Source organism: Marmota monax, unplaced genomic scaffold, assembly GCF_021218885.2.
Source record: "Marmota monax isolate L192 unplaced genomic scaffold, Marmota_monax_Labrador192_F-V1.1 WCK01_AAM20220418_F8-fsc00101, whole genome shotgun sequence".
In the NCBI taxonomy this organism is placed as follows: Eukaryota; Metazoa; Chordata; class Mammalia; order Rodentia; family Sciuridae; genus Marmota; species Marmota monax.
In genome coordinates, this window is record NW_026692786.1 from 727048 (window position 1) to 754451 (window position 27404).

The following is a 27404-nucleotide window of genomic DNA, read 5'->3' on the forward strand; positions in this document are numbered from 1 at the left end:
AAGGGCTGGGGACAGAACTCAATGGTAGAACACTTTGGGGTTCAAGTCCCTGTGCCAAGAAAAACAAAACCCCAAAACAACAACAAAATAAAAAGAAGACACTGACTTGGTTATTAAAGCATGAGATGCTTTCTAGTTAGAATGGTTAATTTGGTATGTCAATCCACTTTATAGATTTAAACTAGTTTTTCTCTTTTTTAAAGTTTTTTTTTTTTTTTTAGTTGTAGAGGGCACAATACCTTTATTTTATTTACTTGTGTGGTGCTGAGGATCAAACCCAGTGTCCCACACATGTGAGACAAGCACTCTACCACTGAGCCAGAACCCTAGCCCTAGTTTTTCTCTTTTGATTTTCATTTATATTAAGAGCTAACAAGAAAACTTAAATAATAATGTGCATGAACTGTCAAGTACATCTTACAAGTTTGGCTTAAATAATTTACAAAACAGCAGAGCCATGCCACTAATTTGAAATTCATTTTCAAATAGTTGGCAACTCTTAGTGTTTGCAAGATGTATAAAAGGTCCAATAAAAGCAAAAATGTTGTCATCAATGGGGCATTAATATGCCACCAGTCATAAAGGGTCTCATTTTGGTTTGCAACAGGAAGCAAGGGTTCTCTGATTTCAGGCTTGAGTTTTCACTATTATTTCTTGCTGTTCGAAAGTCAGTTTTCCAAAGAATGAATGTGACGTGTTAATTGTTGCCTTATAAAAACTACAATGCCATTCTCCTAGAGCTGAACATATGCCTACCTATGACCCAGCCATTTGTCCCTGGGAATTTCTCCACTTCTGTCTATCAAATGCAGTGAATGTAACTCAGAATATTCCCAAAATGGAAGTCACTGAAATAGCCCTCAATAGTATAATGGAGCCAGGAACTGTGGCAGACATGTGTAATCCCACTGGCTGGAGAGGCTGAGGCAGGAGGATTGCAAGCTCAAAACCAGCCTCAGCAATTTAGCAAAGTCCTAAGCAGATTAGTGAGACTCTATCTCAAAATAAAAAATAAAATGGACTGGGGATGTGGCTCAGTGGTTAAGCTCCTATGGGTTCAATTCCTGGTGCCATGGTACTAAAAAAAAAAAAAAAAGAAAGAAAGAAAAGAAAAACTACAATTGCCAGCTGCTCCGGGGGCCAAGGCAGGAGGATCACGAGTTCAAAGCCAGCTTCAGCAATGGTGAGGCGCTAAGCAACTCAGTGAGATCCTGTCTCTAAAGAAAATACAAGGCTGGGGATGTGGCTCAAGCGGTAGCGCGCTCGCCTGGCATGCGCGGGGCGCTGGGTTCAATCCCCAGTACCTCAAATGTTGGCAAGGATGTAGAGAAGAGGGAACTCATATATTCTTGGTGAAAATTAGCCCAGCCATGATAGAAAACAATATGGAGTTTCCTCAAAAATTAGAAACAGAACTACCATATGATCCAGCCGTTCCACTTCTATAAACCCAAAGAAAAGGAAATCAGCATGTCAAAGAGATAGGTGCACTCTCATGTTTATTGCAGCATCATTAGACTCGTGTGTGTGCGTGCGTGCATGTGTGTGTGTGTGTATGTGTGTTGCCAAGGATTGAACCCAGACCCTGGGGCATGCTAAGCAGGTGCCTACCGATCTGTATCCTCAGCCTGTTGTAGAATTATTTACAAGAGCTGAGATACGGAATCCACTGATTGGATATGAATGGATAAAGAAAATGTGCCCCCTGCACACTATTGAGCCTTAAAAAAAGAAATCAGTCCTGTTGTTTGTGATAATAGGGATGGGATGAAACTGGAGGACATTATACTAAGTGAAATAAGCCAAAATGCTGCATTTTCTGACTTATACGGGATTTTAAAAGATTGAACTCAAAGCAGCAGAGAAGTTGTTCTGTGGTTGACATGGCATGCTGGAAGGGGAGATAGAAAGATTTTTGTCAAAGGCTATTGAGTTCCAGCTAGACAGGATGAACAAGTTCTGGAGCTCTATCTACAGCCGGTGACTATAGTTAATAATATATACTTGCACATTGATATGAGAGCAGATCTTAAATGTTTTACCACAAAAAAAATAAGTATGTGAGGTGATGGGTATATTAATTAACTTGATTTAATTATTTTACAAAGTATACACATATCACAACATCATGCTATATACCATAAATATCTATATTTTTTATTTGTCAATTATACCTTAATCAAAGTTGAAAAAATAAAAATCAGCAAAGGATTTGAATACACATTTCTCCAAAGAAGATTTATGAGTGGCCAATAAGCACATTAAAAGATGCTCACCATCAGTTAGTCATGAGGTAAACACAAATCAAACCTATAATGAGATGCCACTTCATGCACCCATTAGGATGGCTATCATCAAAACAGGGAAAATAGCGGGGCTTGGTTGTGCTCACTTGTAATCCCAGCGGCTCGGGAGGCTGAGGCAGGAGGATGGGGAGTTCAAAGCCAGCCTCAACAAAAGCAAAAGGCTAAGCAACTCAGTGAGACCCTGTCTCTAAATAAAATACAAAAAAGGGGGCTGGGGATGTGACTCAGTGGTTGAGGGCCCCTGAGTTCAATCCCCAGTACCAAAATAAAACAAAAAACAGGGAAAATAACTAAAGTTGGTGAATTTGTTGAGACCCTGTAACCTTCATACATTGCTGGGGGAATGTTAAATGGTAGAGAAGCTATGGACGACAGTTTGGTTGTTCCTCAAATAGTTAACATAGAATTATCATATGGCCCAGCTACTCCGCTTCTAGGTATATATACAAGATCACTGAAATACACCTTCTCACAAATATGTATATATGGATGTTCAGAGCAGCATCACTCCTGATAGCCCCAAAGTGGAGCCAACCTAAATGTTGATCATCTTATGAATGGATTTAAAAAATTGTGATATATACATACAATGGAATATTATTCAGCCATAAAAAGGAATGAAGGACTGATTCTTCTATAACATGGACAAAACATTATGTTAAGTGAATGGAGCCAGATGGAAAAGGCCATATATCACACAATTCCATTTAGATGAAATTTTTAGACCAGGCAAATCCACAGAAAGTAAATTAGAAGGGCTCAGTGGTACACGACTATAATCGTGTACCTCAGCTTGGGAGGCTGAGGCAGGAAGATTGCAATTCAAATTCAGCCTCAGCTGTGGGAGGCCAAACTAGCACGTGACCGCATCTGTCTCCCCTTCTGATTGGTGAGGCATCATAGGTTGCTCTGTGATCTGGTTGCCTAGGGAAGCCGGAACATAGCCCCAATCTTTAAGGTGCGAGCGACTGTGTCTTCGTGCTAGGGCATGTGCCTTCCTACATCCCCATGGGTGGAGCTGTGCTCACCTGTTCCTTTGTAATATTACCCTTTGCCCTGTTTGGGATAGAATCTTCCATGGAAACGCCCTTTGTGTGTCCCCTCCTCTTACTGTGCCCTTGGGTGTGGCCTACCCAGGTGTCAGTCAACCTGCTGACAGTGGACATCATGAAGATAGACTCAGCCCCTCAACAAAAGGGGTCAGCAAGTGCGGGCTCTCTCTCTCTGTCTCTCTTGTTCTCTCTCTTTCTTTGGACTCTTAAGGTCAGAGGAACCATCACAGAGATCCCAAAGAAAAAGGTATTTGTGTCTCTTGTGTGGTTATTTCGCGCAGCCCAGTCAGCCCAGTTCCCCTGGAGTGATCCCTGAGTGTTTTAGTCGCGAGCAACCCTGCACTCAGCAACGTAGGGAGGCCCTAAGCAACTAAGCAAGACCCTGCCTTTTAATAAAATATAAAAAGGTCTGGGGATGTGGTTCAGTGGTTAGTGCCCCTGGGTTCAATCCTTGGTACCAAAAAAAAAAAAAAAGATTAGTGGTTGCCAGGGTCTGGAGGGAAGGGGCAGTGGGAAGAGACTGCCTATAGTTATAGGCTTCTTTCAAAGCGATGAAAATATTCTGGAAGTAGATTGTGATATGATTGCACAATCTTCTGAATAGACTAAAATTTGGACTACACACTTTGAAATGTTGACTTTTATGGTATGTGAATCAGAAATTCAATTAAAAACAGAAGTTGCCCAATTGTCCCAGATGGGGTATCCCAAATTTCTTTTAATTTATTAAATAATCGTTCTTTCCATCATGCCCAGTGAAATCAGCCAGACTCAGAAAATCAAGGGTTGACTCTTTCTCTCACATGTGGCAACTAGAGCAAAAGAAGGGACAGAAAGCAGGGTGAGGGGTTGGGTGGACATCGTGAAGACAGAGGGAAGCTCAGGGGGGCAGGAGGAGACAAAGAGGGAGGGAGGAGGCACGGGGAAGGCAGGAAATAAGGAATTAACTTAGCAAAAATCATGTTGTACGCATTAACATACCACAGGGAAAGATGTCCTTACCTGTGTACATAGAAAGTACCAATCAAAAATAGATAAATAAACGAGTAAAAGGAAGATTAGTAGAGGAAGGAGAAGAAGGGCAGGGAGAAGGAGAGGGAAAGAGGAGAAACAGGACTGAAATCTAATTCCATGCATGTAAGATTTAGTCAAAATGAACCCACGGGGCTGGGGTGGTGGCTCAGTGGTAGAGCGCTTGCCTAGCATGGGTGAGGCCCTGGGATCCATTCTCAGTACTGCGGATAAATAAACAAATAAACAAATAAATAAATCCATCCATCCATCAATCAATCAATCCATCAACAACTAACTAAATAAATAAATAAACCACAGAAATTCATAAGAAAAAGAACCCAACTACTGTGTATAATTATAATGTTCTAAAAAAAAATAACTGTTGGGCTGGGGATGTGGCTCAAGCGGTAGCGTGCTCGCCTGGCATGCGTGCAGCGATCCTCAGCACCACATACAAACAAAGATGTTGTGTCCGCGGAAAACTAAAAAATAAATAAATATTAAAATTCTCTCTCTCTCCCCACTTGAAGAAACTGCGACATTTGTCTGGTATAATATCATACTTTCTGCATTCTGCTGATTCTTCTGTAGGTCATTTACCTGGTTTCCAGTCCCCATGCAGCCTAGAAACTGCTCACTGGATCTAACCCAGGCTCCCTTGCTGTTCATAGTGTGGCTGTGACCCAGCAGCCTCAGCAGCAGCTGGGAGCTTGTGAGAACGGCTGAGTCTTAGGTACCACCCAGACCTGCCTAATCAGAATCTGCATTTTATTTATTTATTTACTTGTATATTTATGTATTTATTTTGGTACTGGGGATTGAACTCAGGGACCTTAACCACTGAGCCACATCCCCAGCCCTTTTTCATATTTTATTTAGAGATAGGGCCTCGCTAAGTTGCTGAGGCTGACTTTAAACTCATGATCCTCCTGCCTCAGCCCTCAGCCTCCTGGGCTGCTGGGATTACAGGCCCGAGCCACTGTGAAAGGCCCTAGAATTTTTTTTTTATATATAATTTTTTTTTTATATAATTTTTTTTTAAAGAGAGAGAGAGAATTTTTTAATATTTATTTTTCAGTTTTCGGTGGACACAACATCTTTATTTTATGTGGTGCTGAGGATCGAACCCAGCGCCCTGCGCATGCCAGGTGAGCGGGTTACCACTTGAGCCACATCCCCAGCTCCAGGCCCTAGAATTTTAAAAAGCTGCATTTTAACAAGCACTCCAGGCATCTTGAATGTGCCTCAGATCATTCTGCATCTTAGAATCCCTGGGGAACAAGAACACTCTCCATGTCTGGTTGCATCCCAGACTGAATATATAGAACTCTCTGGGTTTGGGCCTGGACTTCAAATTTAATAAAATGCCCCAGGTGATCCTCACATACAGCCAAACTTTAGAGATATTACATTAGAAAGATTATATTAAGGTTTTGATTTTTCAAAAATGTTTTTGTAAGGATATTTCATAGGTTAAAGCTTCATTTCCAAATGCATTTACTTCAACAAGGATGATATATTTAAACATCAATGGCCACAGTGATAGGCAGACTTAGCAACACCCTGAAACCTGAAGCTTGGGCATACAGTAGAGGCTGAAGACTCAGGGGGCTCCTTTGGGTCAGCTGAGCAGTGGAGGACACAAGATTAATGGGTGGGATGGGAAAGCTGAATGTCCTGCTCAAGAGAGCTGTGTGAAGGAGGAGAGGGGAAAGGTGAGTCAGGGGAGAAGTCACAGGGAGGCCAAAAGTTGGTGTGAGGGGGTGAAGCCAGGAGAGAAGCCTTAGTGTGGTGTATTGAGCACCAAGTGCTGCTCAGTCCTGAAGGGAGGTGAAGGGATGATGTACATAATGAGCTTTCTGCATGCTCAGCCCTGAGCAGGGCCATGCTGGGAATATAGTGGGGACCATGGCACCCTGTTCTTGGCCTCCTAGGCTCCCAGTAGAGAGGAAGAGACTGACATTGACCAGAGAGTGGCAGCCCAGCGAGGTCAGGGGGGAGTAACCAACGACACACCAGAATGATCAGGGCCATGACAGAGAAGACAAAGGTGAATGTGCAGGCCTAGAGGAGGTGCCTGACCTAGCCGGGAGGCTTCCTGGAGGAGGGGACATTGAAGGAGAGATGGGGGTTGGTAGGGAAAGACAGGGAGGAGTGGTCCTGACAGAGAGAGCCCGTGGGACTTGAAGTGGACAAGCACCTCGGGATGTTCACAGCCTCCAAGGGAGGCTGCCTCAGTTTCCGGTTGCTACCCCTGCAGACCAGGGACCAGGCAACTTGTGAAGAATAGAGGCTGATTTGGATTTGTGGTTGTGGAGCTGGGGAGTCCAAGAGCATGGTGCTGACATCTGTTTGGCTTCTGGTGAGGGCCTCATGCTGCCTAAACTTCCTGTGGGTCGTGGAGGGGGAGGCAGGGCTGTGGGAAAGTAGTAGAGCCCCAGGGGCTGCCTGGCTTTGTGACAACCCACCCTCCAGGGAACTAGCCAGTTCCAAGCCCAGGTGAACTCACACCAACAAGAAAGCCTTTTTAAAGGCCCTGTTGGCTTTCCCCACAGTTAGAAGGGGGACCAAGCCTCGACATGAGTTTTGATGGGGAAAAACCAGATTCAAACCATAGCACAGGCCGAAGTGCCTGGAGCAACTAATATTTAGAGAGCACAGCACACTGTTTTAGGCACCTGAAATGTATCAGGCACTGTCCTAGGCATCCTTCATGTACCATCTCTTTTTTTGGTGGGGAGGGTATCAGGGATTGAACCCAGGGGTGCTTAACCATTGAGCCACCTCCCCAGCCCCTTTTATTTTTTGAGACAAGGTCTCACTGACTTGTTTAGGGCCTCACTAAATTGCTGAGGCTGGCTTTGAACTCATGATCATTCTGCCTCAGCCTCCTGAGCCACAGGAATTACAGGTATATGCCACTGCCCCTGATTTTTATTACCTTGTGTTTTTTGGCAAGACTACTTCATGGGTGGTGGTGAGTGCTTCTGACCAGAGGCACATGTTGGTTTCTGTCTTTGTTTGGGCTGCCATAACAAAATATCAAAATCTTACAAACAGGGCTGGGGTTGTAGCTCAGTGGTAGAGCGCTCACCTAGCACGTGCGAGGCCCTGGGTTCAATCCTCAGCACCACATAAATAAATAAATAAAATAAAGGTATTGTGTCCAACTACAACTAAAAAACTTTAAAAAAAAATCTTATAAACAACAGAAATTTATTTTTCAAAGTTCTGGAAGCTGGGAAGTCCAAAATCAAGACACTGGAATCTTTAGTGTGGTGAGAGCCTGCTTTCTGGTCCATAGATGGTGGCTTTTGCTGCGCCCTAACATAACAGCAGAAGGGGCAAAGAATTATGGGATTTTTAAAAATTTTTTATTTATTTTTTTTTAGTCATACATGACAGCAGAATGTATTTTGACATCTAATACATACATGGAATGTACATACATCAATCATGTTGTCTATTCTATTCTGCTGCCCTTCCTATCCTCCCGACTCCTCCCCTCCTCTCCCATCCTTTCTCTCTATCCAATCTAATGTGACACACTTTTTTTTCTTTTTCTCATTACAACATCATCATATGTATTCTGTGTAACAATGAGGTTCTCCTTCCATTTTCTGTGTAACTCCCCTTCTCCCTCTTTTTACCTCCCACCTCTCTTCCCTGTTTAGTGGTAGTCTTCTTCTCATGCTCTTCCTCCCTATCCCATTTTGAGTCACCCCCCTTATATCAGAGAAGACATTCGGCATTTGTTTTTTAGGGACTGGCTAACTTCACTTAGCATAATCTGCTCTAATGCCATCCATTTACCTGCAAATGCCATGATTTTATTATTTTTTAGTGCTGAGTAATATTCCATTGTGTATAAATGCCACATTTTTTAATCCATTCATCTATTGAAGGGCATCTAGGTTGGTTCCACATTCTAGCTATTGTGAATTGTGCTGCTATAAACATTGAAGTGGCTGTGTCCCTGTAGTATGCTCTTCTTAGGTCTTTTGGGTATAGTCTGAGAAGGGGAATAGCTGGGTCAAATGGTGGTTCCATTCCCAGCTTTCCAAGGAATCTCTATACTGCTTTCCAAATTGGCTGCACCAATTTGCAGTCCCACCAGCACTGTATGAGTGTACCTCCCCCCCCCCCATCCTCACCAGCACTTATTGTTGTTTGACTTCATAATGGCTGCCATTCTTATTGGAGTGAGATGGTATCTTAGAGTAGTTTTAATTTGCATTTCTCTGATTGCTAGAGATGATGAGCATTTTTTCATGTATTTGTTGATTGATTGTATATCCTCTTCTGAGAAGTTTCTGTTCAAGTCCTTGGCCCATTTGTTGATTGGGTTATTTGCTTTTTTGTTGTTTAACTTTTTGAGTTCTTTGTATACTCTAGAGATTAGAGCTCTATCTGATGTTTGAGGGGTAAAAATTTGTTCCCAGGATGTAGGCTCCCTATTCACCTCGCATATTATTTGTCTTGCTGAGAAAAAACTTTTTGTTTGAATTCGTCCCATTTGTTGATTCTTGGTTTTAACTCTTGTGCTATAGGTGTCTTATTAAGAAATTTGGGGCCTGCCCCCACATGATGAAGATTAGGACCAACTTTATCTTCTATTAGATGCAGAGTCTCTGGTCTGATTCCTAGCTCCTTGATCCATTTTGAGTTTGCCGCAGTCCGGCTGCAGCAAAATAACCAGGGGGTGATGAGCAACTTGTGTACATTGATACAGCAGGAGTGTGAGCCATTTATTGTAGGACAGGAGGGGTATATATACATTCCACACAGCTTATCTTAATTAACATAAACTGGATACAGCAGTCAACCAATAAGGAATCTCCACACTTAATGGCTCGCTGGCGTGACTTTACAAACCACTCCCCCTGGCAAAATGCCAGGCGCCATCTTGACTTGTTTACAGACCTTAACAGAGTTGACTTTTGTGCATGGTGAGAGAAAGGGATTCAATTTCATTTTGTTGCATATGGATTTCCAGTTCTCCCAGCACCATTTGTTGAAGATGCTATCTTCATTGCATGGTTTTAGCAACTTTGTCTAATATAAGGTAGTTTTTATTTTGTGGATTGGTCTCTGTGTCCCCTATTTTGTACCATTGGTCTACCAGCCTGTTTTGGTGCCAGTACCATGCTGTTTTTGTTACTATTGCTCTATAGTATAGTTTAAAATCTGGAATCGCGATACCACCAATTTCACTCTTCCTGCTTAGAATTACTTTAGCTATTCTGGGTCTCTTGTTTTTCCAGATGAATTTCATGATTGCTTTTTCTATTTCTGCAAGGAATGTCATTGGGATTTTGATAGGAATTGCACTGAATCTGTAAAGTACTTTTGGTAGTATGGCCATCTTAATAATATTAATTCTACCAATCCATGAGCAAGGTAAATCCTTCCATCTTCTAAGGTCTTCTTCTATTTCTTTCTTCAGGGTTCTGTAGTTTTCATTGTATAGCTCTTTCACCTCTTTTGTTAAGTTGATTCCCAGGTATTTTATTTTTTTAGGATATTGTGAATGGAGTAGTTGTCCTCATTTCCATTTCAGAGAATTTGTCACTGATATACAGGAATGCCTTTGATTTATTGGTATTGATTTTATATCCTGCCACTTTGCTGAATTCATTTACTAGTTCTAGAAGTTTCTTGGTTGAATTTTTTGGGTCTGTTAGGTATAGGATCATGTCATCGACAAAAAGTGCTAATTTAAGTTCTTCTTTTCCTATATTTATGCCTTTAATTTCTTTTGTCTGTCTAATTGCTCTGGCTAGTGTTTCAAGAACTATGTTGAATAGAAGTGGTGAGAGATGGCATCCCTGTCTTATTCCAGATTTTAAAGGGAATGCCTTCAATTTTTCTCCATTTAGAATGATGCTGGCCTGAGACTTAGCGTATATAGCTTTTACCATTTTGAAGTAATTTCCTGTTATCCCTAATTTTTCTAGAATTTTGAACATAAAGGGATGCTGTATTTTGTCAAATGCTTTTTCAGCATCTAATGAGATGATCATATGGTTCTTTTCTTTAAGTCTATTGATGTGGTGAATTACATTTATTGATTTCCGTATATTGAACCAGCTTTGCATCCCAGGGATGAATCCCACTTGGTCATGGTGCACGATCTTTTTGATATGTTTTTGTATCCGATTTGCCAGAATTTTATTGAGGAGTTTTGCATCTAAATTCATTAGGGATATTGGTCTGTAGTTTTCTTTCTTTGAGGTGTCTTTATCTGGTTTGGGAATCAGGGTGATATTGGCCTCATAGAATGAATTTGGAAGTTCTCCCTCTTTTTCTATCTCCTGAAATAGATTGTAGAGTATTGGTATTAGTTCTTCTTTAAAGTTCTTGTAAAACTCTGCTGTATATCCGTCCGGTCCTGGGCTTTTCTTGGTTGGTATATGGGATTTTTTTGAAGGACATAAATCTCATTCGTGAGAACTCTACTCTCATGACCTAATCACCCACTTCCTAATGCTATTGCCCTGGAGGTTAGAACTTCAAAATATGAATCCCAAGATGCATTCAGACCACAGCAATTGTCTCTTTTGGTGATGTTCTTAGCCATTTCTGCTGAATGCCCAGTACCAATGGGGGTTGCAAATGCCAATATTCTAATTATCTTTCCTCCTTTATTTATCGACTGGAATCAGGTATTTAAAAAGTAATGTAAAACCCTACTGTAAAGCTACCTTCAAACCTGTACAATGTAGAGTCATGTTGAATTGAATACAATGAAACAAGAATCTGAGGCAAGTTAATTACGTTATATCCAAATTCATGTCATCATGGGATTTTAGTGCCTCAAATTCCTCCTAAAAAGACACTCCAAAAGGAAACCCACAGCTGCCTGACCTGGGGGAGGGAAGCTGTCAGTTCCCTCACTGTAACATGGGGCTCATCGTAATGCAATGCCGGAAGGCCTGGGATGTGCGTGGCAGTTCTATATCTTAAGAAGAAATAGGTAGGAAGTGGTGTTCAACTGACCTGAAGGAGAGGATGAGAGGGTCTGTGACTGCCTCCTTCAAAAGAAGCAATGGAGAAACCACCTCGTGGCCACCTTTCATGAGATTGCTTATTTCCCTTTGTGTCAGGAGAAAATTCCAGGCACTCTGTCGAGGTTCCAGTCCGACCCCAGTTAGGACTGGCCTGTGTGGCTCATGTGAATATGTACAGGTTGTGGAGTGCTGTGAGGAGCTGCTCCCCATAATATCACCCCACAAGTTGTGTCCATTGGCAAGGAGGGAAAGCAGACCTTTCTAGAGGATATAGCTATTGGCCATCATCTTTCCCAAGGATTAGATGGCCATGACGAATGGGCAACCTGGCATCGGGTACTTCCTGTTGGGAAGCAATAAGGCGGTTGCACACAGGAAGGAGCCTTGCAAAAACTATTTAACCTGCAAATGGTCTGTAGAATTAAGTTCCAGTTCATATGATGGTAGAGGAAGAGAAATGTCAGCATGAAGAAAACAGCAAAACAGTCCAGAGTGAGGTACATTCTACAAGACAGCTGGCTTTGAAGACTCCCCTTTAAGCTGAGCATGGTGGTGCATGACTGTAATCCCAGTGACTTGAGGCTGAAGCAGGAGGATCCCAAGTTTGAGGCCAGCCTCAGCAATTTAGCGAGGCCCTAAGCAATTTAGCAAGATGCTGTCTCAAAATCAAAAATAAAAAGGGCTGGGGATATGGCTTAGTGGGAAAGTACCCTGGGTTCAATCCTTCCAACTAACTAACTAAATAAATAAACAAACTCCCCTTTATATGGCAGGTGGTAGGTGGGGTGTGAAGCGCTATTGTAGAACATTAAAAATCCTAGAGGCCTAATAACCACATGCAGATATGAACCTCAATTATATCCTGGTTCAAAAAACAAACTATTTTGGTACAATTTGGAAAATCTGATTATGAACTGAACAGGAGATTTTAAGGAATTAACTTTTTCTTATGAGTGATAATGGCATAAAGAAACATAACATTTCTCTGAGATACATGCTGACATATTAGGAGTGATGTGAAAGGTATTTGGAAAATATTTTCAAGCAGTTTGACAAAAACACATGTATACAGTTAACATGACAAAATGTAAACAATTGTTAACCTCAGGTGGTGGGCATCGGGCAACCCTTGTACTATTTCTGCTGTATGCTTAAATTTTCATAATAAAAGTTAAAAGGGGGAACAGTTTTTGTTTTGTTTTGTTTTAATCCCTGCTGTCACGGAAATCACTTTCTAGAGGATGATTGAGGATGAATAAGAAAACCACTTGGGTGAGGGAGGGGCTGGGAGAAGGTTTCCTGAGCGGGAGCCGCCAGCAGGCTGTGAATGAGCGGGGCTGGGACTGGAAAGGCGGAGCCGGGCTCCAGAAATGCCCGGCAGCTCGGAGCCAGCCTCCACTGGGCGGGGACAGGGACGGGCAGGTTTTGATTCCCATCACGGCCATCACTCAGTTTCGGCTAATTTAAAGTTTGTACCTGCCTAGCACAGTATTCTCAGTCCTAAAGAGATCAATATGCAGATCTGGCAAAATAAGTAAATTAAGTGGAGACCAAATAACTTGGCCAACTACAGGTGATTATTCACCAGTTCCTAAGCAGGCTGATGTGGAAGAGGAGCTTCCTGGGATGAAGATGCACCCACCGTGCGAAGGCTGAAGGCAGGAATGGGAAGGTGGCCGCACAACAAAATGCTTTGGAACAAATGGAACCTGACTACTTTAAGGACATGACACCAACTACAAGGAAAACTCAGAAAATGATTATTAAGAAGAGAGAACCATTAGATTTTAGCGTCCCAGATGGTGCACAGGTTTCTCCAGTAGATTAGCTGCTACACAAGATATGCCTCTTATTTACCAATCTTCTGAATTAGGTGACTTGGATACCTGGCAAGAAAATACCAATGCATGGGAAGATGCAGCCTGGCAAGCAGAAGTTCTGAGGCAGCAGAATAGCAGACAGAGAAAGAGCAGCAGAGCTGCAGAGGGAGAAAATGGAAAAGGAAGCACAGAGGCTCATATAGAAAGAACGAAATAAAATCAGTGTGAAACTTTCATAACAAATGTTCTTCAAATGTCATAGTGTCAGTAGGAGAAATCTGAGCTCCTGAACCCACAAATCATTTATTTGGATTTAAGAGTATTTTGAGAATACAAACTCTGCTTTATTTCAGGCCATCCGGGACACTAGAATTCTCCTAAAGTATCTTGAACTTGTGATAGTAGGAGCAAATGTGACTCCATTTTGTTTTATGACTTCATCCTGTAAAACAACCATGCCAAGTAGAAGAGTCATAACTGGGGCAAAATGTTCTTTTCCTTTTGCTATAGAAACCTTTAAGAACACGGAACTACCTAATGGAGCATTGTTTCTGTAACTAGGGTAACGGGGTTCTGTTTCTGTAACTGGGGTGACTGGGCTGTGATTGGTTAGGCTTCCCTCTGCTTGACTGCACTGTCCTGGCTTGCTTGCATTGGCTAGACCTCCCCAAACATCCCTTTTGCGGTTTTCAGGCTTATAAGGAGTGCCCTTGCAATTGTTTGGGCTGATCAGGTCAGCCACCACAGGTGTGCTTCAATAAAGGCTTGATTCGATTATACGTGAGTGGTCTGGAAGTCAGTTTATGAAACTCTGGGATGAAGCTTTAACTATAACAAACTCCTAGTAATTAAGACTCAAAAGAACAAAAAAAGAACTTACGAGACAATATTTTCTTCAACATGCTCCAAATATAAGACTGTAGAGAAATTATTATGAACGGAATATACCAATACCTTTCTAGCTAGTGTTTCTAGCTAAATTAATGATTGTAAATAATTTTATGATGGAAAAGAATTCTGCTATTATGCTTTCCTTCAATGTGCATAATTATAAAATAATTTAAAAAATACACTTGGAATGTGACTGATAAATGCTTTAGAAATAAACTGAGTAAAGGGGTTCAATGTGTGGGAGGTGATGCTGCAGGCTGAGTGGTCACGGAAAGCCTTACTTTTATCTGAGACCACAAGGAACCACAAGGGAGTGGGCAGCTGGTTATCTGATGGAGAAACATGCCAGGCTGTGCGGCCAGAGCCAGCTGGTGTATTGAGACATCTCATGTGCTCCATCCTTCCTGCCACACCAAAGAGGTCAGTGTGGCAGGAAATGAGAGAGCCCACAGCAGATCAGCAGATCGGAGGGGAAATGGGAGGGTTGTTTTGTCTTTATCAAATCAAATACATCTCATTATATTTATGAATGCTCCTAAGTGCATGGACTGTCTCTGGAGGAAAACAGGAAAAAGACCTGGGACAGCCTTGGGCAGAGATGGGCAGCTGGAACCAGGGAGCTCTACACCTTGACATTTCACTGCTTGTCCTAGTGCTTTGAAATTTTGGTGTTTCTTTGCTAGTTCCGATGCATGTCATAGCTTCTGTGGCCCCTCAAGGTCCCCATGCATGCACAAGGACCTGTTTATAGGTCCTATGACTGGGCAGGTGCTTCACAAGATCGTTCCCTAAGGCCACTTCCCTCAATCCAGGAATCACCTCTTTGCTCACTCGGAGGAAGTGCATCAGACAAGTTTTTTCACACAGGCATCTGTCTTGAGGACACAGCATTTCAGCCACAAGATGGTGCTCCAGCAGCCCTGCTGTCAGTTCCCTGTTGATAGGTTTGGTAATCATTTTGAACTGTTAATGTGTGGCAATTCCTTCTTTGGGGGTACTGTGGAAGTTCTTTTTTTTCTTTTGGATGAAGGATTGAACCCAGGGGTGCTTAACTATGAACAACACCCCCAGCCCTTTTTTGTATTTTATTTTCAGACAGGTTCTAAGTTGCTTAGGACCTCACTAAGTTGTGGGCGCTGGTTTGAACTCAACAATTCTCCAGACTCAGCCTCCAGAGGGGCTGGGGTTACAGGTGTGGGCCACCACGCCCAGTTGGGAAAGTTCTTTATTTGACCTACTAAAATGACTTTCAATCACTGTGATCTACATGACAAAGGCCCCAAACACAGGGAGAAAAGACCCATTGTGGCGAACACTGCTCAGAGGATATTAAGAATCTATTGTTTCTCAGGTATAATGAGAATGTGACAGTTTTAAAGATCAGTATCCCACTGGGTATGCAGCTTCTAGGGAAGTGGAGGTAAGAGTAAAGGCCAGCCAGGGCAACTTAGCAAGACCCTGCCTTAAACAATGGAATGGGCTGGGGATGCAGCTCAGTGGAACACTTCTGGGTTCAATCCCCAATACTGCATAATAAAATAAAATGAAACAAAATTTAAAAATCTGATACACACACATGCTCTGGAATAAAATATAATTTCTGAGACTTGCTTTAAAATTATCTAGAAAGGGGTAGTTAGTTAAAGATGAAAGAGGTCATTTGTTAAAGCTAGGTAAGGTATGTGTAAGAATTATCTTATGGTTCAAAAATGATACATAAGAAAAGTTAGCTGGGTGTGGTGGCACATGCCTAGGATCCCAAGTTTGAGGCCAGCCTCAGCAACTTAAGGCCCTATAAATAATTTAGTGAGACCCAGTATCCCTCCCCCCACCAAAAAAAATCTACACAGGCAATAAGAGTAAATACAAAGAAATACAATAAGGGTAAATACAAATCAATTTTTTGGGGGGAGGGGTACTGGGGATTGAACCCAGGGGTGCTTAACTACTGAGCCACACACATCCCCAGTCCTTTTATGTGTGTGTATATGTGTGTGTGTGTGTATATATATATATATATATATTTTTTTTTTAATGGGCACAATACCTTTATTTATTTATTTATTTTTTTTATGTAGTGCTGAGAATTGAACCCAGGGCTCACATGTGCTAGGCAAGCGCTTATCCTTTTTTAAATTTTATTTAAAGACAGGGTCTTACTAAGTTGCTGAGGCTGGCAAATTTGTAATCCTCCTGCCTCAGTCTTCTGAGCCACTGGGATTATAGGCATGTGCCACCAGGCACTTGAAGATTTTTAATAGCTATTTTGCATAAATACCCATTCTATTAATTGTCTGGCGTGGAGGAAGTGGCCAAAGTTCAATTAAGTTAAAAAGTAAAACAAATGGAAAAGAGGGCTGGGATTGTGGCTCAGTGGTAGAGCGCTCGCCAAGCGCGGTCCGCCTAGCATGGCCAAGCCTAGCCTGGGTGGGACCCAGGCGAGACCCAGTTCGATCCTCAGCACCACATAAAAATAAAGGCATTGTGTTGTGTCCATCTACACCTTAAAAAATAAATATTAAAGAAAAAAAAAGAAAAGAAAATTATCCTGAGGCCTCCTACTTGTTGGGGCACTGATTGAGCTTCTTGCTCTGCTGTCCAGCTCTTACACACACAGTCTTGGACTTTTCTGGTGAATTTTTATTAGTTAAGTCATGATTCAGGGTCCCAGGGTAGGAAGAACCAAGCACCCAGGTCCCCCTTTACCACCCTGGGAGAAGGACGGAAGACAGGAGAGGCAGGGTGGAACCAGTTCAGATCTTCCCGGGAAATGTGCCTTCTGCCCGGCGGTCATCCCAAGTTGAGACCTGTGGAAAGACAAGTCTGTGTCACTCCATATTCTGTAGGGAAGCCAAATGGATGGATCTGTCTCCCTGCTTTGTCCATCTGTATATTTAGTCAACAAATAACCGCAGGTGCCTGCTGTGTGTCAACCACTGCCACAGGAGCCAGGGAACCAGAAGTTACCCCAAAGACAAAAATTGCCTTCTTGAATGAGCTGACACACTGGGGGAAGTAATGGGCAGAAACATCCCAGACTCACTGCAGGGATGTTCCTGGGGAGATGTCACTGCTCAGATGTCCCAGAGTGTGGCAGGGCCCTGCTTACTTAACCCCAGAGGCAATGCTCAATGCTACTTATCAGAACAGAAGAAAGATGGAATACTAGGCAGCTGCATTACAATGAGGCTGATTTATGTCCTGGCACAAAAGGATCTCCAAGGATGCCTAGAGGTGGAACTGGCAGATCAAAGGATGATTTTTTCATTTCAAAAGAGCCTGTCAAATGTGTCATCAAGTTCAAAAGGGTCCCAGAGTGCAAAGTAAAATCCTAAGGTTGATCACAGATGTGGCATGGGTTAAAAAAATGATGGAGAGGTCTGTATCCAATTGTTAACACTCTCCATAAGTGCTCTCTGCTTTGGGGACCTTTCTATAGCAGTTACATGCATACTCCTTTTGATATACCTACCAACCTACCTGCCTACACTCACATACTCCCCAGCTTTTGCTCTCTTATATGTTAGATATTAGAAGAGGTGAATAAAAACATGGACAGTAGAAAATAAGTCTGAGTCCCCACCCATTACTTCCTAGTTGTGTGACCTTAGGCAAGTTACTCCACCTATCTGGGTCTCAGTTTCCGATTCTGTAAAATGAGGATACTGATCAAGTATTTACCTCATATGTTCAACAAGTGCTTACAAAGATCTGGCCCATTTTATATAGACATACAGTATTGGACTTTTCCAGTGAAATTTTTATTAGTTAAGTCATGATTCACACACCCACACACCTTAGATCTCTTTCTGTATAAAGGTTATAGAGCTCACATTCTCTATAAAGGTTATCAAGACAATTCTGCATCATTTATGTAACTCTGGCTGTCTCTGAATGTCCCCCATTGAAAACAATTCTGCAATGGGCATCCTTACTTTACAAAAATTTTTGTAGGATGCCTAGATGTGGAATTGGCAGATCAAAGGATGATTTTTTCATGTGAAAGAGCCAGCCAAATTTAACCTCAAAAGTGACTGGACCAGGCCGGGTGCAGTGGTGCACACATGCCTGTAACCCCAGAGGCTTGGGAAGGTAAGACAGGAGGATCACGAGTTCAAAGCTAGCCTCAGCAAAGGTGAGGCGCTAAGTAACTCAGTGAGACCCTGTATCTAAACAAAACCCCAGAATGGGCTAGAGATGTGGCTCAGTGGTCAAGTGCACCTGAGTTCAATCCCTGGTTTAAAAAAAAAAAAAAGCGACTTGATCAACTTATTGAACCAACAGCATTCTGCAACAAAACCTATTTTGCCAAATTTACCTGGTAACATTAACCTTTAGTAACTTTTGGTCTGGACTGCAAGGTTAAAACAAGTACCTCTCGTTTTAAGCTGTGTTTCCTTGATGACCGGAGTGGAGATGAACACCTTCTCACGGCGGGGGTCCATCTGGATCCCTCATGCCAGACTTGTATATTGTCCACAGTTCTTTCTCTTTTTGAATCCCTCAGCTGAATTTACCTTTTTCCCCCCTTTTAATTGTTCAAACTGGCATTTAAAAAAAAAAAACACACAATGCTTGAGAAAGATGGGCAATGACTGGCTGATCTGACCTCTTAGCAAATTCCCTTTTGCCCCAATAATCTCACTTCATGGAAAGGAAACTAAGGAAATCATCCAAATACAGGCAAAACCTTTCCTGTCAAGGTATTACAAAACACTAAAACATTATTTAAAATAGGGAAGAAGGCTGTCTCTTCCTCTGGAGATACTCCATATTCTCCCTTGAAAATGCCTGTTTTCCTAAACAAACCTCTAAATCTCCGACTGGTACATGCTGAAACTCTTTGGTCACACACGTCAAGTTTCCCCTTCTCTCCAGGAACTCCTTGGACTCTGCTTTAGAGACCTCTCTTTTCCCATAACGCCTCTTGGTGGCCCACACAGGGAACTTTGGAGGCACTGGCTGACTGCAGCGATTCCATGGTTAAGATTGTAATGTGAGGATTCCAACTAATCCCAACAAGAGACCAGTCTCTGTCCTCACTAGATTACACAGGCAAAGGTTTAAATCCCTGGTAGGGAAGGTCTTCACCCTTTGCCAGCTTGAAGCAACCACAGAAGATGGATCTTTGCTCCTCATCAACAGGGATTTGGGAATCAAAGGAGAAACAGCAAGTGTCCAAGGAATCATCCGTGAACCAATGAATGCAGGAAATACCCATGAACTGCTGCAGCTCCTGAGAGCTTGCTCCCATCCTTGACCCATACCCCTGCCTGCAAAGTAACGAGTACAATGTACAAGTGCAGGGAAAACTGGCACAAAACCATGCAGCTCTACCCTGACTCCACCTCTAGTCTGGCCTCTAGCAACTGGCCCTCTATTAACACCCCAAACTAACAGGCTGCCGTCTCTCTGGAGATGCTCGGCCTTCCCTCTTGAATGTGTAGTCCTTGCTCTTGGAATGTGTATTCCAAATGCTTCTCATCACCAAGAGCCCACAGAAACCTCAATGTCTCTAAGAAAAAATAAAAAAGTAAAGAGGGCAAAAGAATGAGTCCAGTTCAAGGGGCAGAGAAGTTTTTCTAATTATTAAAGATGACAGGATGGCGGCTACCTAATAATGGAGGAGATTGTGTTGGTGTGAAAACAGGTATATAATGCATGTTAGACTAAAAAGAAAAGTGCAAAACAGTATCTAGTGTATTTATAGATATAAAAAAGAACACATATATGCTAGCACACAGAAAAGGAGTATATGACTTACACTCAATTGCTAGGGGGCTCAGAAAGGGTTAATAGAGAGACCAGGGATATAGCTCAGTGGTAGAGCACTTGCCTAGCCTGTGCAAGGCTGGAGTTTGATCAGAGTACTACAAAACAAACAAACAAAAAACAACTGGAAGGTGCCACAATATTATCAGCCAGAACAGGAAAATGAAGAAAAATTTATCTGCCCCTTTTCTTTTTTCTAATTAGTTACACATGACAGCAGAATGCATTTCGATTCATTGTACACAAATGGATATCTGCCCCTTTACTAGTTATTAAGATTTTGTGAAGTGGTTACACAAACATTTATTTTTATTTATATCAAGTTTTTGGAATAAAGAAGCCAGGGCTTGGAGAGTAATCTGGGACACCTTTGTTCCCCACCCCCTTCCGTTTTTTTTTTTGGGTGGGGTGTTTTTTAGTCTTTTTTTTTTTTAATTCATCAACTCATGGACAGCCCTTAGGAGAGGAAGAAGAACTGACTACACATTTCACTTCCTACATCTAGTTTAGAAAATGTGTTCCCCATTTGGTGCTCTTAGGAAGGAATATAGTTAATGCCTCATTTAATAATATATTCCTTTTTAAAGTTGCTTTTTCTCTCCACCCTTGAGTAGATCTAGTATTTGATGAAATTCATAAAAACCGGTGGACAAAAGCTATCTCGCCCCTCCTCTTTTCTAGGATGCACTCTATATGACTGTGATTTTCAAGGAAAATTTGTTGCCATTTGCTGTTTTTTTTTTTCCAGAGGGTGTTCATTTCTAACTTCTTTCACTGAAAAATGAAGAAAAGCGTTGCACCTTTTGACATACACCAAATAAATCTGGTTTGTAAAGGGAGAAAAGTGAGTATCCAAAGAGTCATCCATGAACCACTGAATGTAGGAAATACTCATAAACTGTTGCAGCTACTGTTAAAAAACAAACAAACAAAAAAAAAAAACAACAATCTTCCCTGTCTGGAAAAAAAAAAGTCCAGGACTGTTGGGCAAAGAGGGTCCTGTCCTGTGCAGAATGCATTTATACCCAGCCTTAATGGGGCAGAGAGAGGGGATGCCTGAGTGGAGGAGCCATACAATCAGATGCTCTCCATGTAAGGGGCAGGACTAGGGACCTGCAGGCTCGGGGGTAGGGCAATGACAGGACCAGAAATACACTTCCTAGGACCCTGGCCAATTCACACCTAATGCAGGCCCCAAGGAGGGATGAGGGATATTATAGAATCACACACTGTATTATTCAAGATAACCCCGGGGAGAAATCCTGGGCCCAGAGTACTCAAGACTCTTAGGTGAGAAAAAAACCGAGAGGAAAATATGCCTTTAAGGCATTTTGTTCTAAAGAAATAAGACCCAAAGACTGTAGGTTTAGGATGCTTAATATAGTCAAAAAATACAACATAATCTCCATTAAAAAAGAACCAGTTACATAAAACTATCTACAAGTTATTAAAATAAATGTATTGTCACAATACAAGGCTCCAAGACACACTGATATGCCAAAGCAAGTCATAGAATAGAATATACAGAATGAACCATTCATATATAGAAAGTTCCACAAGCTTATTATGTATAGTAAATCTATACTGAGAAAAATTGAATCATTTAGTAACTGTTACCTTAGGGGAAGGAAACTGGAGAGTACAGAGGGTTTTTGCTTTTTATTTTACTGTTCTGCTTCCGCTTGTTTTGTTTTTTAAAATGAGCACTATTATTTTCATAATAGTACCACATTGTGATTGTAAGACACATAGGCTTTCACTCATATCTGAAATTAGCATGATCTATTAGTTTTCAGCAATTTAATAAAAGATTCAAGCCAGTTATGTTGGTGCACGCCTGTAATCCCAGAGGCTCGGGGGGCTGAGGCAAGATGATCACGAGTTCAAAGCCAGCTTCAGCAACTTAGTGAGGCCTTAAGCAACTCAGCAAGATTCTGTCTCTAAATAAAATGTAAAACAGGGCTGGAGATGTGGCTCAGTGTTTAATCCCTGGTACCAAAAAAAAAAAAGATTCAAACATCTTTCAACATGTCTTACAGTCAATGGGTCAATAGAGTCCTTTGATTTGATGAAACAGGAGAATGCTGAACATAAATTCTTTGCATTAAAAAAAGAGGACATAACTAAAGGTATTAAAATATTGACAAAAGGTCTTATCAGATCAGGGGTAAAGAACTGCCTTATTGTACCGTTATTCTTTGGAGAGTCCAATCAAGTAGGTAAGGATGAAATGACCTCAGATTTACTCTAGAATATTTCAGCAAAGGAAAGAAGGAAAAGAAAAGAAATATATGAAGAAAATGTGGAAAAATCTTGGTAGCTATTCAAATTTGGTTGATGAATATATTTGAGTGATTCAAAAATTTAATTATATATAAAATTTTAAAAATGAGGGCTGGGGATATAGCTCAGTTGGTAGAGTACTTGCCTCGCATGTATAAGGCCCTGGGTTCAATCCCCAGCACCACAAAAATAAAAAAGTTCATTATGAACAACAGACAGGGCTGCGTGATATATCTGTAGAGTGCATGACAAAAACTGATCTAGCAAGATAGTCCTGGTTGCCTTGGCAGAGGGTCAGGACTGGTTGAGCCGTCAATGAGAGAAGGAAGGGAAACAATTCTAGGCTGCAGAATAGGCATGAATCCCATGGACAGTGCGATGCCGTGTCCTCCCTTTATCCCCCAGAGATGAGTTCCCACTGAGCCACCAACATCCCCTTCTGCTAAGTCACCTCCCCAACATCACAAGAGCCCCAGTGGGAGGCACATACCCAGGAAATGGGGCAGAGGGACTTGTACACACGCCGGTACCACTCACATACAGAGATATCGCCCCCTTTTGCGGTCATTGCCTTCTGGCAGCGGTGGAAGTCTGTAAAGAAAGGGGATCAGGGTCAGCCCAACCAAGGCCTGCAATGTATTTTTGATCAAAATTCACCTTTTTACCTCATGAACAATTAATACTATGTATTTACATACACAGGAAACACAAATGTACAAGTGTACTGAAAGGGACTAGATACACCTCACTAAATTGATTTTGCAACCTTAAGAACTGCTGTTTAATTTGAAAATTCTGGAGTCAGCATGTAAGAGGATGAGGGAAGTCTAGAACCAGGGCAAGCAAGGGGAAGATGGGCTTGATGCCAAGTACTAGAGAGGAAGGGGGGGGCGGGGGCAGGGGTTAAAAAAAAAAAAGCAGGCAATTTAAAAAAATAAAATTCCTCCAGGCATTCTGTTCCTACTAGGCACACTCCCTAGAGAAAAAAGCACTTATATCGACATAAAATAACATTTAAAAGAATATTTACAGCATCAACATTTGTAAGAACCCCCAAATGGAAATCACACAAATGTCCATGAATAAATTGTGATGAACTGCACAACAATGATAATGAGCAAACCATATGCCATAGCACAGGTCAATCTGAAGTGCTGAATGAAAAAATCCAAAGACAGAAGGAGACATACAAAAGGAGACTTCATATTCATGAAGTTCATAAAGAAGCAAACCTAAACGTGATGGTAAAACAAAAGCATGGGGCTGGGGATGTGGCTCAAGCAGTAGCGCGCTTGCCTGGCATGTGAGTGGCGCTGGGTTCGATCCTTAGCACCACATACAAATAAAGATGTTGTGTCCGCCAAAAACTAGAAATAAATTTAAAAAATTCTCTCTCTCTCTCTTAAAAAAAAAAAAAAAAAAAGCGTGATTACCTAAAGTTGGTGGGGTCACATCTCTAGTGGGGAGTAAGATATGGCATTCAAGACAGGGCACAAAGCAGGGAAGGGAAGCCAGCATACCGGCAATATCTATTTTCTTTGTGGATTATGGCCTCACAGGGTTCACTTTAGAATTATTAATTTAACTATACATGTTTTATTTATTTCATGTATGTTATATCACAAAGAGTCCACACACACATGCTACTTAAATTAAAAAAAAAAAAACAATCATTATAGGAACCCAAATTTGTAAACCTGGCCCATATCCTGAATACAGTTGGTGATGAGGACCTTCTGAGATAAGATGTCCAGAGTAAGAGGGAAGAGGGTGGGATGCCCATAAAATAAGGCAAAAGGTGAGTGACTTGAGGTATGGGACCAGGGAAAGGTCTGTGTTCCTCCATCACCACGCCCTGCTTACCCACGTAGTTCTGCCAGCAGTTCCTGGTCTGGTTCTGGTTGGGGAAGCGGCTGTCAAAAGGGGCAGTCTTATAGTTCTTGATTTTGGTCTTGATGTCTTCAGCCATGATGCTGACTCCTAGAGACAAAGGGAATGGGTGTTGGCAGGGGTCTTCAGGAGGCCTGAGCATGGAGATGTCAGACCAACCAGGGCCAATGGAGGAGACTCAGATATATAAAATGGGTTGGGTGAGAACAAGTTATAGGGAAACTCCTTAGTACAACCAGGCCTGCCCGGTCCCAAAATAATACTAGTAACATTCACTAGGTGCTTACTATATGCCAGGTCCTGTTCTACACATTTTACTCTTATAATCATACTAAAAGGCAGGGCCAGGCACAGTGGTGCACGCCTGCAATCCCAGCAATTTAGGAAGCTGAGCAGAAGGATCACAAGTTTAAAGCCAGTCTCAACAACTTAATGAGACTCTGTCCCAAAATAAAAAGGACTGACAGGGGAAGACAATAGAATGAATCAGACTTAACTTTCCTATGTGCATGTATGAATATACAACCAGTGTAAATCCACATCAGGTTCAACCACAAAAATGGGATCCTAACTGCAATGGGTTGCACTCCATTTATGTATGTCAAAATGCACCCTACTGTCATGTATATCTAAAACAACAAATAATACTCTCTTTTCCCTCCTCCCAAAAAGGTAGGAATTATTTTACTATTCCTGTTGCCCACACCAGGAAGGGTCAGAGTGTCTAAGTGTTTTCCCAAGGTCATATAGCATACAAATGGTGGTCTGTTTCAGTCATTGGCAGAACCTACACTGAATAGGTTCTCTTAGTCTTTTTGGTGCCACAGACTCCTCAGGGGTCTGACAAATCCCATAAACCTCTTTCTTGGAATGTTTAAATGCATTTAAATTTTGCAAAAGATGACAAAGAAAAGCAGTAAGCAGTTATGTCTAGCTGAGGATTTGCTGAGTTTTAAAATTTTGAAGAAATTATGACTGAAAATGATATTTGTAACATTTGCAACAATGACCAAATATAAGAATATTTGTGATTGTTGGGTACAGAGGTGCACAACATGCCTGAAATCCAAGCAACTCAGGAGGCTGAGGCTGGAGGATCACAAGTTTGAGGCTAGCCTCAGCAACTTAGCAAGGACCTAAGCAACTTTGAGAGCCTGTCTCAAAATAAAAAGAATTTGGGATGTGGCTCAGTGGTTAAGTGATATTTATACCAGTATAAAATAAAATTTAAAAAAAGGACTGGGGATGTAGTTCAGTGGTAAAGCACCACTGGGTTCAGTCTCTAGTACCCTCCCCCGCCCTACAAAAAAAATATTTGATTTTGATCCCTGATAAAGTTATAGCTGCTGCTAATACTACTAAAGCTGTTCCCTCCATACCTAACTGAAAGAAATTCTTACTACATTTCAATTACGAGGTTAGTACAACTAAGGATGCAATCTCCCCTCCCCTATATCATCATCCATTCAAGAACTGGCACGCCTTGAATTCTATCAACTCTGTGCACCCAGGGTTGAAGATCTTTGATATATCTCTGAGGATTTGACACACAGTTTTCATCTGAAATCTGAGAGAAAGTGCCTATGTTCCAGATAATCCGAGAAGCCATAGCGCCACACAGAGGTGCACCAAAATACAAGCGGCCCAAAATAGTGGCAGATGTCTGGACTACTAGAATAGGCTTTGGGGGGTCCTGGGGGGAAATGAGGAGGACGGATGCGGAGGACCTCTTGGACTCAGTTGAAAGAGTAGTTTTGTGCAAGATCTCAAGTTTATGTTAAAGGATAAGGGTAAATCGAAAATGTTGCGACCCCTCCAACGTCCAAGAGGGAGAAGGGACGAGACAGGTTGAGGCCCAAACAAGCCGCATGAGGCCACACCTGTGCACTGCAGTCCCAATTAGTGGGTCCAAACCCTGACCACTGTATAGCCTCGGCTGAGCAGCTTAAAATCTCTGAGCCTATTTCCTCGTGGTAAAAGGGGATAATCACAGGACCTACCCCATAGGCCTGGACGTAGAATTAAATGAAATTATATAAATTGCATGGACAATTATTACCGGCATCAAGAAAGAACTATATAACCGTCAGCTCTTACTATTACCAGACCGACAGGACCACAGGACCCCAGTGTCAAAGGCGGGCGGCCGCCGCAGAACGCAAGCTTCGCCCGGTTCTCCGGGAAGCTGGAGTCGGGGTCCTCAGACCTCCTGGATGGGGTCCCAGGTTCCCGAGCCCTCCACACTCACCTAAAGACGCCCCTGCAGCAGCTCGCAGCTCAATGTGACCCTTAGCAAAAACGCCAATGTCAGACAGGAAGCGGAATTAAGACCGGCCGGAAGCTGGGTGAAACGGAAAATAAGGGAGTCTTTCCAGCGGCTAGAGCGCCTCGGAGAAGCCACTCAGGCCACGCCCACACAAGAGAACTGCGACCTCCTATTGGACTGAACACCTATTCATCATCCCTGCCTGCCCAATGGTGAGCTTGCTAGGCATTTTGGATTGCCCTGAACTGAGGCTCGCGAGGTCAGGTTACAGATTCTACGCTCTGCCTTTAGCCTGGAAGGTCTTACATCTTGGGACTGACGGGGGAGTGGGCTTGGGGATAAAATCCTAGCGAAAGTACTTTTATTCATGCCAGAGGTATTTATTGGCACTAATATAAGGGTTGAGAAGGCATCGCTGAAAAAAAAAATCCATACCCTCATATTAAAAAAAAATTCCATACCCTCAGGGAACCACAAGGGCAAAAGCACTTAAGGGAAAGCCAGACTGTATGTTTGGGAACAGCTGGAAGACTAGTGTGCCTGGAGTGGTGAGGATGAGGAAGACAGGGGACTAGATGAAGGGATCATTTGAAAATGAACCAGTCCCTCTGCCAGAATCCCTAAGTCACAGTGTGAGGAATGCTCAAACGCCACCTCCTTGATCATTCATATATTTTCTCAAACCTCAAAAAGCACAATTTAACAAAGATTTGAATGACCGAGGGCTAATAAACTAAAGTCCTGCATCACAGAGAAAAAAGGGTTTGTGATGGATCTGGCGGAAATTGTTTCATCTGGGAAAATGGCAACTATTAATAATCTTTCTACTCACGTTTTGTCGTTGATGCCTAACTTTGTTTCACAGTACATAGCTAATCTAGTTTACAACAAAATCGTGTTGCTTCTGCCTTAAAAGTATAATCAGAATCTTCCTCTGAAACATGTAGTTCAAGCTATAATTTTCTCCAGCCTGGACTAAGCCCTGGCCTCCTGGCTTCCCTGTTGCCCTCTTTAGTACCTCCGTTTAGCCAAAGAAATGTTGTTCTCTTAAAAAAAAAAAAATGTTCTTTTTAGATATACATGACAGTATACATACATGG

General features: G+C 42.1%; 1 protein-coding gene and 1 pseudogene across 1 annotated transcript; one reads left to right on the forward strand and one right to left on the reverse strand.

Annotated features, from left to right (window-relative positions):
- The first annotated feature begins 11692 nt into the window (after nt 1–11692).
- Nucleotides 11693–13441, forward strand: LOC124094918 (receptor-binding cancer antigen expressed on SiSo cells-like; annotated as a pseudogene).
- A 3271-nt stretch (nt 13442–16712) lies between these two features.
- On the reverse strand, nt 16713–26429 carry LOC124095022 (cytochrome c oxidase subunit 6B1). Its single transcript, XM_046448138.2, has 4 exons — nt 26287–26429; nt 24012–24128; nt 22639–22739; nt 16713–16900 (listed from the first exon to the last, which is right to left on the reverse strand). The coding sequence occupies exons 2-4, from the start codon at nt 24115–24117 to the stop codon at nt 16847–16849; spliced, it is 261 nt and encodes an 86-aa protein (XP_046304094.1). The 5' UTR covers nt 24118–24128; nt 26287–26429; the 3' UTR covers nt 16713–16846.
- Nucleotides 26430–27404: the final 975 nt, after the last annotated feature.